Raw genomic sequence first — 21,280 nt, forward strand, 5'->3', positions numbered from 1 at the left:
GGTGTCAATCATGTATTTTATTGCATATAGATTGCATATGAGGCTATAGTGAGTATCAGGACTGTAACCTCACTGAGCTTGGGAGAAAAAAGGGGAAAATGTTTGAAGAAAAGCTTAAAGCTCCTCACAAGCAAGCGTGTTGTGTACCCATTACAGTGTTACTGTATTCTTGCTGTATTTTTAGGAAGTTATTGTACAATGCAGCATTCTATGGGATAGTGAGTGGATTCTCTGATAGGATGTTCTACTTCCTCTATGCTGTAGTGTTCTGATATGGAGCCTTCACTGTTACTGTGAACTCTGACAACGTTGCTTATGTCAACTATAAAGAATTGATAATGTTAGTGTTATTGTCTGTGTAAAGTGTGATGTGTGTGCATTTATTTTGTACTCATGTGCCTGGTATACAGTATAATTTCATTGAAACCAAACTGTCTATATTATGTAGAAGTTCCGCTGTATTTTGTAAGTAGGTTGTTTATTTTTAGTTAACGTATGCTCTATTAGGGTAATTGAGCACTATGAGCCATTGTATAGTGTATGTTCTGATTATGCTTATATTATTGTGTGTCTATTAGCAACGCTATTGGTTTTTAATACTTGTGATTTATGTACAGAGTGATCCTTGCCCTGGTGATTGCTGGTGTGCACAGTGGCTGAATTAGTAGCCTATTACCATGGCCATCTTATCTGCACTAGAAGAGTGGTCTACCTTTTGAACAGTCAGCCTAGAATAGACAACTATTCTACAAAAGGATTGGAACCAGTGAGTAGCAGTATTCAGGGATGATTTGTACTGATACATTTATAGCAAAGTCTGTTTAATAAGTGTTTGACCAAATACATGAATATGTGTGCATGGTGTATGCTAATCACAGTGTTTCATTTATGGCTTAATACATAACTATCCCTATGTGTACATTCAGCTTCCCATAACAGATATAGTAGCTACATTGTCTGTCTGACTGTCTGTCTGTCTGTCTGTCTGTCTGTCTGATAAACACAATCTAATGTATTTGTAGAGTACAGTTAATGGAGAGCTGGCATTGGAGAAGGTATACTTTACTTATCCATCAAGACCTAATGTTCCAGTACTATAAAAGGACTGAATGTCAGTGTACAGCCTGGTCAGACACTGGCTCTAGTGGATGTGGCAAGAGTACAGTTATGTCATTATTAGAACATCTATATGACCCAAACCAGGGTTTATTGGTAAGAAATTATTTTGAAACATTAATTGAAATTACTTTGAAAGATGCTATTAGCTATTCGTGGTAATTGGAATGTAATTTCTTTTACTCTAGAAATTTGATGGAGAGAATTTGAAATCTCTTAGGTTACGAAGTTAGGTATCCCAAGAGCCAGTCTTGTTTGATACCACCATTGATCCGCTATCTAACTTTAGGGAAGTTTCTGATGAAGAAGTAGAAGCCGAATCTGCTAATATTCATAGTTTCACCGCAGGTATGTTGCCATTACCTGCAATTTTTGTCACCAGTAGTGTAACTGTCACTGTCATTCCAACAGGGGTACAATACAAATATAGGAGCTCAAAACACACAGCTCTCAGGAGGACAGAAACAATGTGTAGCCATAGCTCGTGCTAGTAAGAGACCCTAAAATATTGCTATTAGATGAAGCCACATCAGCTTTAGACATAGAAAGTGAAAAGATGACATTATTTACATAGAAATATCCAGTAATGCTGCATTTGTTTCCATAGGTAGTTCAAGAGACACTAGACAGAACCAGGAAGGATTGTACCAGCTTCGTCATTGCACATTGTCTATCAACAATACGTAATGCTGATCACATTACTGTCATCAAAGATGGTGTTGTGATTGAGGCTGGTATACCCACAGCCGGTTGATGATGGAATGGAAAGGAGCATATTATAAACTAAATCAGGCACAAATGCTCATTAAACATTAACCTGTTAGGATGTTGGTCATCACATAGACACATACATAGTCATCATATTATGTAGGAATAAATTTACAAATGTGTTCTTTTAAAAATCATATGGCGGGATGGCTGATTCAAGGAATTTAGTGTAGTTAGTAAGTAGTGTATCTAGAAGTGGAAGATCAAACTACAGAACAGTTAATAAGCAGTGTCAGCTATCAACAGATTAGTGTGTATGATACAGTAACTGTATTGAAGCTGTGCAAATAAGCAGTGTAGCATATACAGTACAAGGGAAACTATCATGGACTCCATCAGTGATGTGTAGTTGACTAGTCTGCACCAATGATAATGTGACGGTGTGTCTATATGTGATGTGTGTGTGTGTGTGTGTGTGTGTGTGTGTTAGTGTGCAGCATGCATGCAGTATAGGTATAGCTAATTGGATTGACTTACACTGAAACAAAGTCCATGCACAAACCAAAGTTTGTTTCTTTACAAGTAGCTAGCTCGAGAGCTAGCTATTGAAATCACCACTCAAAGCAGTGTTTCCAGCAAGACTCACTTACTGCCGACTAATTCACTGTCTAACGGGTTTCCCAATTCACCTGTGAATTATAATTCCTGCGACTCAGCCATTCTTGCGGCATATAGAGTATAGCTACCTCGATAGCTACGTAAATGTATATAAAACGCCGCTGATGTCTAGCTATTAGCCTGTAGCTAAATGAAATGAAAAGTGAGGCGGGACGCTGCTTGATTACGTATTTAACCATAATCATTACATAAACAGGCGCAACTATCACGAGGAACCTAGGGTAGAGCTGAGATGGCGACAATGCAGCTATTCGTTATGTCACTGTTCTATACCATTGGATTGCTTCCAGGCCTAGGAGATGCGATTGATACTGTACCTAACCTAAACATTACCCAGTACCTTGGGAGGTGGTATCAGGTGAGTTCATGAGGTTGTGATCTGCAGTGCGGAAGTTGCACGATGCTGTTGTTTAGGTTTACGCTGACTTGGCAATGGATGAATGGTTTGAAAGAGATGGAGTATGCACAACAGCAGATTGTGAGTGTAATTGAAGAACACCCATACACGGTTGTTAATACTCTCAGAGTCGCTTATCGGCCATTACCAAACAAATCCGAAATTTCAGTTGGGGATGCCAACTGAAATTTCGGATTTGTTTGGATTTCAGTTGGGGATTTCCTTGTTGGCCCTTTATTCAGTTGACCAGCACATGCCATCAGTGCTGGGGGTGGTTGGCAAGGGCAGTCCATCAAGCCCGGGAGAAAAAAAAATCAGTTGGAGTGGCCCTCAAAAGAAAAAGTGGCCTGGCTACGTAGTCTCGTCCTTGCAGACCCATTCTCCAGGGTGGCGCTTATCGATTAGAGATTATAAGCGCCCCCTCCGAAAGGGTCTGGTGAAATGCCCATACCATTTTTGTCCGAGAAATCACCAACTCTGGCGAGTGATAATTGGTGTTTAATAACTACACAAGCGGTGACGATTTGAGATAAGCTTTGCTTTTGTAAAGTCTGTACTGCATAGCCATAAAATGATAAATACTGTTTAATCATCACCTTTTGTAAAATAATCTTGTGTATGTATTAAACACCAATTATCACTCGCCAGAGTTGGTGATTTCTCGGACAAAAATGGTATGGGAATTTCACCAGACCCTTTTCGGAGGGGGCGCTTATAATTTCTAATCGATAAGCACCACCCCAGAGAATGGGTCTGCGAGGACAAGACTACTGGCTACGTGAGACTACACGTGGCAAGAATGTTGTCTCAACTATGTGTGGTGACCTGGCAGTTATAGGTTTCAGTGTACTTATGTTCCGATCTCCCACACATTCAGATGGACTCTTCCCTAATGGTTCAGTGTCAGTGTTTAATGCTGAGAGACAAAAGACACCTACTGGGAAAGCTAAACTGATACATGGTTATGCATACCGACCTGATCCAAAGGAAGAAGGAAGACTCACTGTTAAGCTACAAGGAGCTCCAATTGCTCCCTGTAAGTTATCTATAGCCTCAGGTGATGATACAACATGTGTACTTTGTATAGTGTATTCTGACATGGCTTGATGCTGGTACTAATAGCTGTATTCTATTATCAATGTAGATTAAGGATGGTTCTCATATAGTTGAAAATTCCTGTGTTGTTGCCTGAGAAACAAGTACAAGCAAGCACCCACAATGGATAGCGCAATCTCTCAATTTATTGTCACATGAATCGTCTAACCTCTGGAACTGGGGACTGTTAGACATTAGTGTGCAAAGCACACTAGCATGTGAAACATGCCAACCTAGGGACATGCCCTCTCCAGAAATTTTTGAAAATTAGACACTCAGATTGCTATCTGAGAGTGATTGATTTCCAACAGCTGCAATATAATTAATATTTATTTGACTTTTGTATTAGGGTGACTGCTCTATCAGGGGATCTCAATCTTGAGTTTTTTATAGTAAGTTTTCTGCTAAATACATATCACCCATTAGACCCTTTGAAATTGAATGCGAGGCTGTTTATTAAAGTAGCTACCTAAATATTTGCCTGACTGCTGTATTATAAGGTGAATGTTCTATTAGAGTATCTTGATCTTGTTGTGTTTACAATAATTATTGATCTAATCCAAACTGTGAATAGGGATGTGTCTTTCCAAAATAGACTAGTATGAAAAGATGTGATAGATAGTTATGTTTGTAAGATTAATTTCTGTAACTTCATATTGTTGAATTATGCACTGTTCTATAGAGATTTATGTCATTTTAAGTTAGTAACATTTACTAGACACCATGTTTTTTAGGCTAAAATCAATGGGAGGAAAATAAACTTTTTTTTGCAGTTGTGCTCAATTGAAGAAAGACTTTGGGGAAATTGCTGCACTGAATGAGTTACTTATACTAATAGCTAACTGACTCTGTGGTACAGACCGACAAGCAGCTAGAGTTTAATGGCCCAGTTGCAAAGTTATATTACTAAGTAATGAATAAAATAACAAATGCACCACACCTTTCTTACTTTCACTGGTGTTCTTCGGCTTGTAACTCACTCTTATCTCACACATTCACGAAGATAACTTAGTGTGACAACAAAATGAATAGCCTCTAATATGATTTACCTTGAAACATACTTGTTGCATAGAATTGTTGCATTGTTACATTGAATGTATTTGTCCCGTTTCACTTTAGGATATTTAGCTCAAAGATTTTTGCTTAGGCTCCTAGGCTATGGGTAAACACCTCGAACATGCAGGCTCTGCCTTCTGTGTACACCCTCCAGTGCTTACCTGGTAAAGTAGATAATAACAATTGTTATATTGCATGGTTGTTGCATTGCTGCATAGAATAATTCCATTACATCCCTGAAGGTTTGTACCTTGATAGTTTACTGACATGTGGAACTAGTTTGCATAAGCAGTTTAGCCTGTAAGTGTGACTACAAATTGCACTGTTTCTGGCTGCTCTATTAGAGTATCTCAACCTTGTATTGTTAGTATATGTAATATATTTTATTTGACTATTTGTTATAAAATTCAGTATTCTAATTGAATGCACATTTTTTCTGAGCACTTCTAATACAATGCATGCACATAGAATGTTCTAGAATAGATCTATGAAATTATCATTCTGGTGTAGGACTTTCATTCATAGGCGGGTAGAAATTAAATGAGGAGCTAACAGCAGTGGCTGAGTGGTAAAGGGTTTGTGCATATAGGTTTGGAGGTCCCTGGTTCAAATCCTGGGCAATTTTTCTACATTTTTCATGGAAGTTTTTTTTATTTTTCAGTGACTGCTCTATTAGAGTATCTCTGTTTGGTTTTTGGTTTATATCTCCTTAGCTAATAATCTCAGTCATTTCAAATCACAAATAGGTTTGCACTATGATGGTTAGTCTATCTGCACACTAACCATCGACAAAATATCATGACAAAATATCATCCTGAGTTCTGGCTAAGCCTATTTCCAACAAGTCCTATCTGCATTGCTAGAAATACCAAAGATCTGTCCCAACTCTTGAAGTGACTCGGGCATTGTTGTATTGATATTGAGCTACGTTTCCATGCTACTTTTATGTGGCTTTTTACTTTTAGGATCCTGGTATATGGTATAGAGCTGAAACAAATAATTATTCGATTTGCTTGGTTATTTGGTCAGTTGCACTAGTATATGAATACAGACAGTATAAGTACTAAGCAACTAAACTTTTAGTAGTAATTGGAGTACATTTTGGTACTTGTATTTGTGACTGGATTTGGGAATTTATTTTCAGCAATACTTTTAGGAAGGGGCTATTCGTACATAATATAAAAAAAGAAGGCTGGAAAAGCGAAAAAGATTCAAGCATCCAGGCTGAACCACCAATGTGAAAGGCCAGTGAGGTAGCAGCTGTGCTACCACTGTTAGTTACCCATGCGGCCAGCACTTTTCTATCTTATAAATGTGATTCAATAAGTAACCAGTGTATAGTAAGAAGGCCAGATGAAGAAGAAACCAAGGCTGAACTCAACCCTAACCCCAACACTAATCTTAAATTTGCCTGTTTAGCATAGTGATGGTGAGTTTGAGGCAAGCTAGGGCTTTGCTGGGACTCTCACTTGACTCGCTCCAACTCTAGCACACCATGAACTCACTGAAAACTTACCTTCATACAACTAGTGTGTAGAGTTATGATGGGTCAGTGCTGGATGACTCTTGAATAGCCTGTATAAGTCGGCATCCGGAACCAGACAAATAGCCACTATGTATTTTTAATTAATCGTATTTCTGTAAAGATTCTAGCAAAAGGATATACTACTGTGGAATTTATTATATCAATCAAAAAATTTAAACTGTTCAAATTATTACCTTGTGGTACTATTCACACTATTTGAATATTAAATTTGATGTTTGTTTTAACTCTGTTACCCTCTAGCAGGACCAGTTCATAAAGCATATCACTTTTTCTGAAGTTCATGACCTTATTAGGATATATATATATGCCTTAATGTAGTTGTTGAGATCATGGTGAGTATACATATATAGCTAGGACAAGCTTTCCAATTATAGAATAAAGTCTGAGTCTCCTTCCCCACACGATAACCATATGCATGGTGTACAATTTAATAATATTGTAATCATGTCTCTCACAGACTGGGTTGTACAAATTGGTCCAGCCACATATAAAGGAGGTCTGTACCAATACTCAGTGGTTTCAGACTATGTGCGTTTCTCATTGTTTGTTTTGGCAAGAAATGTGACTGAGTTCAAGGAGAATTATGATGCTCAGGTGCTTGCTAAGTTGAAGGAGCAAGGATTCACCAAGTTCTTTGATAAGCCTAAAGTAACATATCAAGGGAATGACTGTGTATATCAGGATGTTGTTCGTAAATAATGCGTTTTGTTTGTTACCATAGTATGTGATTGTTGTGATTGTCGCAACTTAATGTATTATGTAACCAATTAGTTAAGGAAGAAGTGAAGAGCATGCAGAAAGAGCTAGTATAGGATTTTGTGCAGTTGCAAGTATAATCAGTTTACAGAGCACTTTAGACTCAGTACAATACCATACAATCCATGTGGGTTCGTGAGATAATATACCTATACATTTGGCCAACACTAAAAGTACAAATTGAAAAATTTGAAAAAAAGTCAGCCAACATGTCTCTTCAATCCATATTATGACTTATCACCATATTATGACTTATCACAACAGAAGAGCATCTCATGCCAAACAAGATGAATGTTTTGACAACACATACCTAGAGCAAATGTAACTGCTGCATTTCACTGGCAGTTGTGGAATGAACACACATGCTTACATTGCCACCTAATTCATTGCACTTCCCATGACCAATTTTCCATTCAGGTGTCAGCATAATGTCAAAATTCCCAGTGATCTGCATTATCTAGGTCACTAATTATGTTAGGTTGCTAATAAGTTTATTGCAGGTGGAAACAAGTAAGAATGGAACACTGAGAACAATTCACTTCACTAAGATTGAGATGCTCTAATAAAACAGTCACCCTGATACAGGAGCCAGTAGCCTATTATAATAAGCTGGTGAAATTAGTCTCACATTTTGGAGGATCTACAATTCTACAATGTTAAAAAATTTCTTTGGTGGTGCATACTAAGATCTAGACACACTAATAGAACAGTCACCCTAATACTGTCAAACAATCAAATAATTCATTGTGATAAATTGCTGAAATCACTCTCAGGTTTAATTCTAATTTTTCCTGGAGGGGGAATCTCTCCAGACTCCCCTATGTCGGCATGCTTTGCACAGTGAGACGTGCTATAGCTAGTTATATAGTAGTTGGTGGGGGCTCAGGCGAATGCGTACCAATAGATGCTTAATTGATGCACGCACAAAATGATAATCATATATTAGAGCTGCATGGATATACTTTGTGTGACTTGCAGAAGCTATATAATCTATACTGCATTGTTAATGCAATGCATAATATAGCTAGCTATTATATTGATGACATAATGCTGAGGAATGATACTGTATAAGTTAGATAATGTGGAGTATGCGCATAATTATATGACAGAGGTGCAGGTGGAGGCCAACTATTTATATATCTGCATGCTGATTGTTACTGGGCATACAAATAGGCAGTTGCCAATGCACCCATGCAGGAGTACAACCAATGGTCCAAAGAACACATGCACATGTACTGCAGCAAGTATTGATTATACTAGTAGAATGTGTGATAAAAAATAGATACATATAGTGATACACCGTAATACACATGCACTTCACAAATTATATTTCTATATAATATACATTGTGGCTAATCATATAGCATTGTCATTCATCATCACCATAGATCATGTCATCGATGGTCTGAGCCAGTCCTCCAAGACGTGTCTTTTCAAATTCAGGTCTCAGTTTCTCCCAAGCTGTCTTCATTTGTCTCACCCACTTATGGTTGGGCCCGAAGTATTCCGTGGCAGATTGTGATGGCCAATAATTTCTCAGCCACCCACGAATAGCTTGATTCTTAGCTTGGTTGTCTCTCCTGGATAACTTCTGTAAATTACTTACACTGTTTGATACCTTCCGGAGATTTTTCAGCCACGTGTCACGAGTGTACTCCGGAGTCTCATCATCCTGTAAGGCCTTAACGATCATTTGTAGTTCGATAATGTGATCAATTGTATTTCCAGTTACAGCGCCGCTTCTGGCACACACCCCGCTTAGTTCACCATAGTGGCTGTACCTTCGACACAACTCATGTTTATCCAACCGAATATCACTAGCGTGTACTTGTTTTGAACCCACACCAGCCATCATATCTTAACTTCAGTTTATCTGACTTGACTGCAACTATAGTTACTTTAGCAAGTCTCTAGACTCTATATAGTCAGACTCCTGGGGAAAACACCTTATATATATAGGGCTGACGTCAAATGCATCATACTGCACTTAACTGCAACTATATTTTAGCTGACTGCACAATATATAGACCCCTGGGGAAATACCTTGTAAATAATATGGATGACGTCAGCGCGTATGTGCTAATGCGCGTTAGCACATATTTATCGAATCACGTATTGTGGTTGTTGGCGGTATTAAATATTCATCGAATTACATTTAGTAGATGTTGGTGGTATCGTATATATTTTGGCAGGTTAGAGCATATCTATGGTTAGAGGAAGGTGGACATGGCACGTGAGCGCATACATTTGTATTAAAAGTATAACTAAGCCTTCAGCGAAGTTTAAATAAGCACCATTCGAAAGTGTGCTGGACGTTTAGTATATTTCGCCGATCTGCCCCACTCTTCCCCGCTATTCCCGGTACTGTACGTAAATCGCTTTTGAATTTATAGAGGATCACGTGTGCAGTAAGTTTGTCGGTGGAATCGATGCGTTGCACTCTAGAGACACCTTATAAGCTTGTATTCGAGTCCAAAAATCGTCGAAGAAGGTATTATGAGCTTCCAATGCTCGCTCCCACGGAATTAAAGAAAGGAAAGCGGACGCCGCTAGCGTGTCCTCATGGAGAATCAAGCAGGAAATAAGACACCTTCGTACTAATTTTCTTCCGTTTGTCACAAGAAGCACAAGATAAATTAGTGTGGCTGTTGCTAAATAGTTTTAATCACTTCATTTTAGTCTTGGTATTAGAAATATTCAATTAACGGTAATAGTTTTCAGTAGCGCTTATATCGTGTCCACCCTCCTCTGTTGGCAGGTGATTAGGTTGTTTCATCACGTGATCCGGTGCACGTGATCCCTTCTGAGCGCAGGTCGGTGACAGGCGCGTAGCTGCTATTGCGTTTTCGAGCCTTTGTTGTAATCTGTATGGCTCGATGTAGGATTTTTGGCCCCTGCAGCTAACTCGAGCCTATTTGGGCGAGAGTTCCATAGCCCAAAGAAAGCCCATAGTGGGGTAGAAGGGGTTCTATTAAGTAGCTAGTTGGAGTAATTGAAACCTTGCCAAAGTGATCATCTTGGTTTTCCTGTTGCCCAGATGAGGTCTTGTCGCCTTTGATAGGCGCTGTTAAGCGTTAGCACGTGTGCCTGCCTGTTTTGATTATTATGATTATGATTAGATACTGGAAAGACAGCACTCAGTGCTGGTTACATCCAGGAGGGGGGGGGACCCTCAAAACAAAAAGGGGGTTAATTACAACAAATCTAGTCCAAAAATACAATTATTAAACTGTTCTAGTGACTCTGTATCGATGATGTGATTAGGGAGGTTATTCCATTGCTTGATAGTCCCTGGAAAGTAACTCTGTTGGTAAGCAAGTGTTCTAGTTGGAGGAATTATATATCTGTATTGGTGATGCAATCTAGTTGGATATGAAGTAGGCTTGAAATACTCAGGGAGCTGGATAGATGGCAAAGCGTGATGTAATACTCTATATAGTAAGTTCAAACGATCAATACATCTTCTGCTCTGTAGGCTCTTCCAATGCAGTTGATCCAACAGGTAAGTGACACTACTCATTGGATTGTAATCCGATGCTACCCATCTTGCAGCACGACGTTGTACCTTCTCTAAAGTATTAATTAAGTATAGCTGGTGAGGGTCCCAGACACAACTAGCATATTCCAGCAGAGGACGTATTGATGTTAAATAGGCTGTTATCTTAACTTCTTTGGAGCATTTACTTATATTACGTTTAAGAAAGTTGAGACTTTTAGTTGCTTTGCCGCAAAGATGATCGATGTGGTGGGACCAAGACATTGATTGGTGGAATATGACCCCTAGATATGGATGCTGACTCTTCAGTTCCAGAGCTTTATTGTCAATGCTGTAGGTGGTGAGCATGGGAGTTTTGCTTCTTGAACAACGTAGAAAAACACACTTTTCAACATTTAGTTTCATTTGCCAAGTTTTAGCCCAGTGGAAGACTTTATTTAGATCTTGTTGTAGGATACTATTGTCTTCTTCTGAATCAATAATTCTGTAAATAATACAGTCATCGGCAAAGAGACGAATCGAGGAGCCTGTTCATGGCTACCTGGCCACCTCCATGTGAACCGTGCCAGCAGCGCGGTTAGGAGCTGCAAACAGCTAATGGTTGTTGATACTGGCCGTCATAGAAAGGAACATATTTCAAAACGTTAAGTGAGTGATGTTGTATCAGTGTCATGCCCTGATCTGGCAAGCAGTCATGATCAGCTGTTAGACTACACCAGTTTCATTGATACTTAGCTGCGTGACACTACAGTATAGCTAGTACCGTGGCCTTTGTTTGATTGAAGTTTTATGGTCATAGTTTTGACTTATGCTAAGACTGCTATAAGTGTGTCACCAGCTAGCATGTTGCAAAGTTGGCAGTATCGGTAGCGGTAGCTGTAACTTGTTCATCTATAATATACATGTGGATGCAAGTGCGTTTTAGTGGCTGCACGGCCTGTTGGATTTTAGCATTGTAGTCATGTGCTGGCCTAGCTGATGTGCAGCTGCACTATGTCCCCAGCTCACAGTGCAGTCATAGTGAGTGATATTGGCTCAGCTACTTGTACACTCTTGACACAATCATAATTGATGTGTTCCCCATATCCAGAGAGTTGAGGTGCAGCTCAGTCTGACGTGTCACTAATCTGATACTGCTTAGAGCAATCTCACATCTCTATTCATAGTGTAGGCACCTGTGTTAAACATGCCTGGTGTGATTTCGGATAAGCCAGTGTGTGATACAGCTGGCATGTGGTTATGATCAAATAGCTTAGTATAACTTTGTCTTGTTGCCTGAAGTAGTGCTACCAGATCTATCCTCACTCAATTGTTTTGTTCGGTGGTCACCATAGCTGTTGTAGTGTGCTGCTCATCTGTCACATCCTGACTCGCTGGATATCGAATATGCCAGTATGTTTTTTTTTTTTCTCTTTTGATTGCTAGCAGTTCTAGTCAAGGTGTTCCCAGCAAGTGAGCTGTAGTAGTAGCTGGTCATCTTAATTATCAGCTATCGATTTAGCTGATATGTGTGTACTGTACATGTGCTGCTGAACATCGCTGCCACATCTAGCTGGAGCAAATAATGTAGTCGGGTGCTAATGATCAAGTTGATGTCTGACTCTGCTGTGTTGGTCGCTTAGCAGGTGCAGTCATAAGCTCTCAGTGCAGTGCAGCTGAAGTGTGCTTAAACTGTGGCCGCAGCAGCTGCATGTCCTGTCGTTTAGTGGTAGTGATTAGCTTATGTGTAACTGTACAATGCTACAAATGTAGCTATCTCGTCATTCAGTTAAGTGCAATAACTGATATGCCACTGTATAATCAACTGAGTAGCTGTTATGTCTACTGCCATTGATGCTATCATGTATAGCTGATACGCATCTATAATGCACTGTGGTACCACTGTATAGCCGTCAAATATACTGCAAATGATGCTGTCAGGTGCTACTGTTATAGCTGCATGATGCAGGCACTAGGCCTTTATGATTAGTGTGGGTGAAGAGGAATCTTTAGAGTACATGGCTGAGCATGCTAAGTATGTTAAATTTTGCAGAGACCAAAGCCCAACCTCATGCGATTGCTATGGCCCTGTAATGCGCAACTGTACTGCGCTACTGACATAGCTGTCTCCCCACTGTGACTGATGCTGAGTAATAGTGATGGAATCAGGTACTAAAGCTCATGACTGTCCTGTGCTGTTATTATCTGTAAGATCTCTCAATGGTGCAGGTACTAATAATGCAACTGATATGTAGCCGCAATCATGAGATGGTCAGGAGTATCAAACTAGTCCTATCCTGGTATGGCTGTTACATCTGCAACTAATGCATCAGATGTTTTCAGTATGTAACTGTGCTATTAAAATTCCTGACATGTCCGCTGCACATGATTGTGTCAAGTGTTAGCAATATATCTGATGTGTGGGTGTAGGATCATGACATAGCCAGGTGTCACATCTACTACAATTAATGCAGTCAGATGTAACAACATACCTGGTATGTGACTGCACAGTGCTACTGGTGTAGCTGTCCTATCCACTGTAGCTGATCATGATGCAGTTAGGTAATGATATAGTTGTTGTGTGGCTGCTCTGTTGATGTTTCTGCCACCTCCGCTGTGACATGTTTCTGTGCTAACAATGTAGCTGATGTGTGGCTGTGGCTACAGTGCATGGTAATAATGTATAGCAGTACTATGGCTGTGTCATTTTTTAATTCTACACTGATGTAGTCAGAAGCTAGCAATATAATGACTGTACAGTGTTGTTGACGTAGCAATCGCCTCAATTACAGCTGATGCATGCAATGTAGCTGTCGCGTAACTGTGTGATGACAAGAGGTCACGTTCACTGTGATTGATAGTCAGGTAGCTGATGTGTGACTGTACTGTGATACCAACATGGCTATCACATTAATTTTACTAGAATTGATGCACCCAGGTACTAATGTCTTAGCAAATGTGACTGAAGAGCACTACTGGCAGTGTCACGTTTAGGTGTTACCTGCATTGCTCAAGTGTGACTGTACTGAGTTGCCAGAGTATCTGTCCTGTATTTACTGTGATAATTATTGATGTAGTCAGACACACATATAGTTGATGTACGACTGCAATGTATAGTTGCTCTATTTAGTGCACCAGGTGCTGCCGATCCACATTGCTGATGTGCCACCAACTTGCATGTCACTTTTTCTTCTTTTTTTTGTGGTTGATGCTGTCAGGTGCTACTCGTATCACAAATGCTACTGATGTAGCTCATGTTCATGTGCTATTGACATAACTCATATTACCAGTGCTACTGATGTAGCTCATGTTTGGGTGCTACTGACATAAATCCTGTTACAAGTGCTGCCAACGTAGCTCGTGATTATGTTTGTGCATAGTTCATGTTTGAGAGCTACCAGCGTAGCCCATGTTTGAGTGCTACGGATGTAGTCCACGTTTACTGATGTAGCTCATGTTTGAGTGCTAATGACATAGCTCATGTTCGAGTGCTACTGGTGTAGCTCGTGTGTGAGTGCTATACTGATGTATGACATCACTCATGCTTGAGTGCTGCCAAATTACCTCATCTGAGTGCTACTGACATTGCTCATGTATGGCTGCTATTAACGTAGCTCATATCTGGGTGCTACTGATGTAGTTCACGCTGAGTGCTACCAACTTACCTCATTTGAGTGTTACAGACATATATATGTAGCTAATGTCTGTGTGCTATTGACTTAGCTCCTGTCTGGGTACTACCAATATAGCTCATGTCTGAGTGCTACCAACATAGTAAATGTTTGAGTATTAGCAAAGTAGCTCATGTACTGACGTCCAGCATGTGTGAGTGCTACCAACATGGCTCATGGTCATATCTGAATAATGCTAATGGTATAGCTAATGTTTGAATGCTACTGACATAGCCCATGTTGAGTGCTATCCCGACATATATAGATCATGTTTGAGTGCTACCAACATAGCTCGTGTCTGAGTACTACTGATGTAGTTCATGTTACCAGCTTACCTCTTTTGAGTGCTACTAACGTATACGTAGCTCATGTCTGAGTGCTACTGATATAGCTCATGTTTGAGTGCTACCAAACATAGCTCATGTCTGAAATTGAGTGCTACTGATGAATTATATAGCTCATGTCTGCATGCTACTGATGTAGCTCATGTTTGAGTGCTACCAACATAGAGTGCAGTAGGTCATGTTGCCAACTTATCTCTTTTGAGTGCTACCGGCATAGCTCATGTCTGAGTGCTACTGATATAACTCATGTTTAAGTGCTACCAAACATAGCTCATGTCTAAAATTGAGTGCTACTGATGTTCATAGCTCATGTTTGCATGCTACTGACGTAGCTCATTTTTGAGTGCTACTGACGTAGCTTATGTTTGAGTGCCACCAACATAGCTCATGATCATGTCTGAGCACAGTAGCTCATGTTACCAACTTACCTCTTTTGAGTGCTACCAGCATAGCTCATATGCATGTCTGAGTGCTACTGATATAGCTCATGTTTGAGTGCTACCAACATAGCTCATGTCTCAGTGCTACTGATATACCTAATGTTTGAGTGTTACTGACTGCTCATGTTTGTGTGCTACCAAGCTAGCTCATGTCTGATATTGAGTGCTACTGATGTTCATAGTTCATTGCTACTGACATAGCTCATGTTTGAATGCTACCAACTTACCTCTTTTGAGTGCTACTGATGTAGTTCATGTTTGAGTGCTACCAATATGTTTATGTTTGAGTTCTACTGTTGTAACTCATGTTTGAGTGCTACCGATGTAGCTCATTCCTGAGTGCTACCGACATATAGTAGTTTATGTTTAAGTGCTACCGACATAGCTCATATTGTGAGATGTAGCTCATGTTTGAGTACCAACTTACCTCATTTGGATGTTACCAACATAGCTCATTTCTGGGTGCTACAGTCTGGCTACTAGTGATGTAGTTCATGTCTGAGTGCAACTGACAGCTCATGTCTGGGTGTTACCGACATATTGAGTTCTACCGATGTAACTCAGATTTGGGTACTACCAACGTAGCTCATGTTTGAGTGCTGCTGACATAGCTCGTTTGAGTGCTATCAGCTTAACTCATGTTTGAGTGCTGCCGATGTAACTCATGTGTGAGTGCTACCAACGTAGCTCATGTTTGAGTGCTACCGACATAGCTTATGCTGTGTGAGTGCTACCAACATGGCTTACACTGTGAGATGTAGCTCATGTTTGAGTACCAACTTATCTCATTTGAGTGCTACCAACATAGCCTGTGTCTGGCTACTACTGATGTAGCTCATGTCCGAGTTCTACTGACAGCTCGTGTCTGGGTGTCACTGAGGTACCCCTGGGTCTCTTGGCCCCCTTTAACTTTGCATAATTTGTATATGCTGTCTAAAATCTTATGACATTTATACCATTCATTTTTGACAGTTGATGCTATAACTTACATTAGAGAGACATGGATTATGCGATGTAGCTGTGCGTGTTTCTTGCTCAAGGAAACAACAACAGCACCAAAGTGGCCCAGCTGGGAATACTCACATTGCTCCAGTCTACCCATGCAGCTGTTAAAATGGAGACATGCCAACTGGGGAAGCAGCCCACCCAGCTGTAACATCAATGGGTACCTGAAAGGAGAAGACTACATAATATCAATTTCAAATAATTTTCATGTCATGTAGATAGCATATACATTTTGCATGTATAATGAGTCTTTCATTGAAGCATGCAGGGTGGGGGTAGTTATGGTAGCTACATATATGGGGTACCATCAAGATTGAACCATATTAGTAGATTTGCAAACAAATCCTCTATAATATTTAAGAAAGAAAAGACTTACTGTTAATCTCAAAAATTTTGTGTAAATTTTAATCCTTAACCATTTTAGGCTCTACACAATAATATTTAAGCGAATAGCAACAAGATAATTGACTGTCACACCTTTGCTAATGTGTAGCTCTATCAAGAGTTCACAAAGAAGTAAGTTACTACTTTATATCATGAGCTCTTGGCTATATATGCATGTATGTTGATCTCAATTTGTATTGTTATAATAACAAATTGTAGTGGCTACAATTACAATTCACTATACAAAGTGTTGTGTTTACGTAAGTTGCAAAACTTCATTAGAGGGCCCGTCATACTGTATACGATGTTCCGGCCCTGCTGCAAGTGATCCAGCTGAACTAACTGTCATTATGTAGTCCAGCTGGACCATGTAAGGTTGAAGGTTGGAACAGGCATGCCCAATACATTTCTATTGAAAAACCATTAAAAATGAAATTTGTTATTGTGTATCGTCTACCTCACATCTGATAGGTAATTTTCTGACATGTGCATGTAGAACAACTCTCTGTGACTTACTGAACATAGCTATACCTATTGAATTTTTCAAGAGGAAATGGTGCTTCATCTTGTCTAGCTGGTTTCAAGGTTTACAGCCAATGAACAGGCTCAGTATGCAGGGGCGGGTGCAGTTGCTGAAGAGGTAATTGGATCAATCTGTACTATCGTAATGTATGGCGGGTAAGAAAAAGAAGTAGGATATTTTGCTGTTATACAATTAATCATATGATAATTGCACAATGGACTTTTGAAAAAGGCTAAGAGCTTAGGAATAAAGAAGGAGGTGATATTTGGAGTTGGAGTTCATTCAACAATTTTATTTGCAATCGCAGGCATTGCTTACTGGTAAGACTTGTTGAATATACTACTTGATCAATTTACAAATGTATATACATGGTACTAGGTTCTGTGGCTACTTGATCACTAATATGTCAGATATTCAACTGGAGATGTCTTGATGTAGGTGAATATTATATAACCTTACTGTTTGGTGACTTTATTTGTTTCATTCTTATACAGATGTTCTGAACAATCATAATGGGGGCACAAGTTCTGGGTCATACTTCTCCTAACTTTCAAGATTTTACTGCTGCTAGAGGTATACAGCTGGAGAAATATTTGATGCAATAGACAGAGTAGGTGTATTATTAACTGCTCTCTAAAGTTTGTTCACTGTGTGTGACTTGGTTGTGCAGTGTATCTGTGCATGTGTATAGTGCAATGTGTGTGTGTATGTAGGCACATTGGTTAGTACATCAACTGTTTTTAATCATAATTTTTTTTAAACTTCCTATCTGTAGTCAACACATTGACTGTGCAGTTTGCAAGAGTGGTAGTATGTCTTGTATGTAGATACCAGAGATAGACAGTACAGAGACAGATAAGGGTCTTCAGCTAGAGAGATTCAATAGTGATGTTATACTGTCAAATGTTTGTTTCAGTTATCCATCCAGGCCAGATGTGCAGATGAATTTTAAATAGTTGATTATTGTATTCAATTTTGTTATTAATGAATGTAAATTTTCAGGTGTTAGATGAACTAAGCATCAGAGTCAGTCCTGTTGGTTCTAGTTGGCCTGGTGGTTGTGGCAAAAGTACAGTGGTACAGTAAGTGCAGAGGTTCTATGATGTATCTGAAGGACAAGCAACCAACTGGAAGTGTTTACAGCATTTTTGTAACTTAGTCCTTCATCTTCTATTGGAGGATATGATATATATATAAAGGAATTAAATCTACCAGAGTATTGGAGTTGTTAGCCGGGAACCAGTGCTGTTTGGTACCACAATAGCTGAAAACATCTGTTACGGAAGAGAAGATGCCACTCAAGAGGAAATAGAAGCAGCAGCCAAGACAGCTACCTAGCTAATGCTCGCTCATTCATCCTTGAACTTCCAGTTAAATATAGCTAATGATATTCTTAGAGAGACACAGTTGTCAGGAGGATAGAAACAACATTTGGCCATTGCTCGTGCTCTAGTACTTGACCCAAAGACACTCTTACTGGATGAGGCCATGTCTGCTTTAGACTCTGAAAGTGAAGCTCAAGTATACAAGCAGCCCTAGACAAAGTATGTACTCTTTTGCTACTGAAATATGTGCAACTAATTCTATTACACCTTTTACAGGCCAGACAAGGTCGCACTACAATTGTCATTACTCATCCCCTGTCCACTATTCAAGGGGCAGACATCATTGCAGCTTTAGCTAATGGTAAAGTGGTGGAGAGGGGGACTCACTCCGTATACTATGACCTTGTAACAGCTCAGGTATGCACTTCAATCATTGTACAGCCTGGTCAGACACTGGCTCTAGTGGATGTGGCAAGAGTACATACATGCAGTTATGTAGTTGACCTCTCGCTTATAAGACTGGGTACAAAAGTTTATGCTCTCCTGTGATCAAACCTAGCTATATCAACAAAAGTTAAAGGTATTCAAACTTTGTAAGAGTGATCTACCTGATTCTATTTACAGCAGAAGGTTCCTTTATCTGCATGGTCTCTGCTCAGCTTACACATTTATTATTTATTTAAAAAACAAATTGGAGTATCTCTACAACATGTGCATGTTCTTTTTTCTGCTTCCATACTATAGATGCTTAATATTGATGCATACACAAAATGATAGTCTTATAGTTAGAGTTGAATGTACGTTGTTTGTGTGACTTGCAGAAGCTATATAACTATACATCGTTAATGCAGCTATAACTATTATAGTGATGACATAACACTGAGACATGATACTATATAGATTGTGATTGTAATGTAATCAAGGAGCATATGTGCACATTTGACGGAGGTGCAGGTGGAGGCCAACTATTATTTATTTGTTTATTACTGGGCACACAAAGGGGCTACCAACACCTCAAAGAAATCGCACATGCACATGTACAGCAAGTATGGAAAGCAAGCAATTATTTATATAGTAAGTATGATAACAAGTGCAAATTATAAGTAGATACATACATAAGTGATAAAATGTTACTGTATGACAGGAAATTTTGATGCATGGAAGAAGAATTTGATGAATTTGACAATTCTGTTACATTTGTTAAATTTTAATTTGTCAAAAGTCAATACGCGCCTCAAAACTCATTGTTTAGATATGTGATTCTTGCTTTTTATCAAGTTTTAATTCATCAAAGGTGAATAATATTAGTCAAATTTTCCTTTCGTCAATATTTTCTGCTGTACGGTACCTTTCTATTGACTGCCATGCACGGTTGACTGCTCAATTAGAGTATATATCTTGATCTATTGTGACAAGCAATTCCTTGAATATAACCATTTCTTTAACAACACTGCATAATGAATATACAAACACAGAGTTGCTTTATTAAAATATTTTTGAAGGTGACTAGCAAATTTTCGGTTTGAGAGAATTTATAGGGGTAGCTAAAGGAAGACTCTTGATTCAAAACATAATATAGCTATATACAATAGGCATAAATGGCATGTGCATATATTATCTTAATACACACATATATTGGGCCTATAATTATCAGCTATCCTTTCTCAAGAATCCTGCACAGCGTTTAACATATTTCCAGGATGTGGGCAGAAGCAGATGCATGTAATAGCAGTCTAGCCAATAATAATCTGAAGTAACTTGATATGTTTATAATTATAGTCAAGGCTGTAATTACATAAAGTGATAGGGTAATACTATAGGTCTTTAGTTACTGGTTGATGGACTATACATTGCATGCAGTGAAGTACACATCACTGCATGGGAGTCATGAAGCTGGCTTGATAGTTATAGACTGTATTCAGACTATAAATCTTGGACATTTGCTGTGTATGCATGCAGGGGTGACATTTTGAGAGCTATAGACACCCTATAGTGTAGTTATATATACTTTTCTTTAGGAATTGCACATTTAAAGGTGGTCATGCATGCACACTTCATTGCTCAACTTTAGGGAGGAGATTCCTATATCCTTTGCTATTATTATTGTTCAATTAGCAGGGCTAATATACAAAGAGTTAAGAGATGATTAAATAAGGATTCTTTAAAACTGCCAATATATATTTGGACTGCTGATGATGTCTTGGTAGCTGATTAAAATCTGCAATGGTTCTTAGGAAGAATATGATGAGTAGCTATTTGTAGTTGTCTATAAATGTTGGAGAAACTTGTCATCGTTGCTGAATCTGCATGCATGGGAAGTTTATTTATTTATATTTATTAATCAAAAGAGATTATAACGCACAGGTATTAATCATATTACAAAACTGATTAAGTCCATGTAGGGGAGTTAATTGCAGTGGGGTGGAGGGAGTTCCAAAACTTAACAGTGGAGGGGAAAAGGAAAATTTATACGACTAGTTCTGTAATTGGGTAAATTATCCTCTTCTTGAATCATGTTGATTGGGGATCAGTGAGTTGGAGGAAATGTGTTAATTTCTATTGATTATTTTATACATAATAGCTAATGAGTTTGGCTATGTTTCTTCTGGTCACGGTTTTGAGGCTCTGTAGATCCTCCAAACCAGAAGGAATATAGCCAAGCTCATAAGTTAACATGCATGATGTGACCAGATACATATAGAAACTATCATTATAGCTATACATACACCGTAATATACAACATCGCAAAATATTTCCATAT

The 21,280-nt window shown here is 39.0% G+C and overlaps 1 protein-coding gene and 2 long non-coding RNA genes across 3 annotated transcripts; all 3 read left to right on the forward strand.

Annotated features, from left to right (window-relative positions):
- The first annotated feature begins 210 nt into the window (after nt 1-210).
- Nucleotides 211-2,024, forward strand: LOC136250187 (uncharacterized). The gene is made up of 7 exons (XR_010698453.1): nt 211-340; nt 618-766; nt 1,023-1,212; nt 1,305-1,349; nt 1,406-1,464; nt 1,528-1,606; nt 1,724-2,024. It is a non-coding gene; the product is annotated as an uncharacterized lncRNA (long non-coding RNA).
- A 657-nt stretch (nt 2,025-2,681) lies between these two features.
- Nucleotides 2,682-7,385, forward strand: LOC136250184 (uncharacterized). Its single transcript, XM_066042366.1, has 4 exons — nt 2,682-2,860; nt 2,917-2,980; nt 3,777-3,935; nt 7,054-7,385. Exons 1-4 carry the CDS (start codon nt 2,735-2,737, stop codon nt 7,293-7,295), a joined length of 591 nt encoding a protein of 196 aa, XP_065898438.1. The 5' UTR covers nt 2,682-2,734; the 3' UTR covers nt 7,296-7,385.
- Nucleotides 7,386-16,885: 9,500 nt separating this feature from the next.
- On the forward strand, nt 16,886-19,574 carry LOC136250186 (uncharacterized). The gene is made up of 5 exons (XR_010698452.1): nt 16,886-17,514; nt 17,573-17,628; nt 17,689-17,804; nt 18,197-18,738; nt 18,796-19,574. It is a non-coding gene; the product is annotated as an uncharacterized lncRNA (long non-coding RNA).
- Nucleotides 19,575-21,280: the final 1,706 nt, after the last annotated feature.

Source organism: Dysidea avara, chromosome 3 (genome assembly GCF_963678975.1).
Source record: "Dysidea avara chromosome 3, odDysAvar1.4, whole genome shotgun sequence".
Classification (NCBI taxonomy): domain Eukaryota; kingdom Metazoa; phylum Porifera; class Demospongiae; order Dictyoceratida; family Dysideidae; genus Dysidea; species Dysidea avara.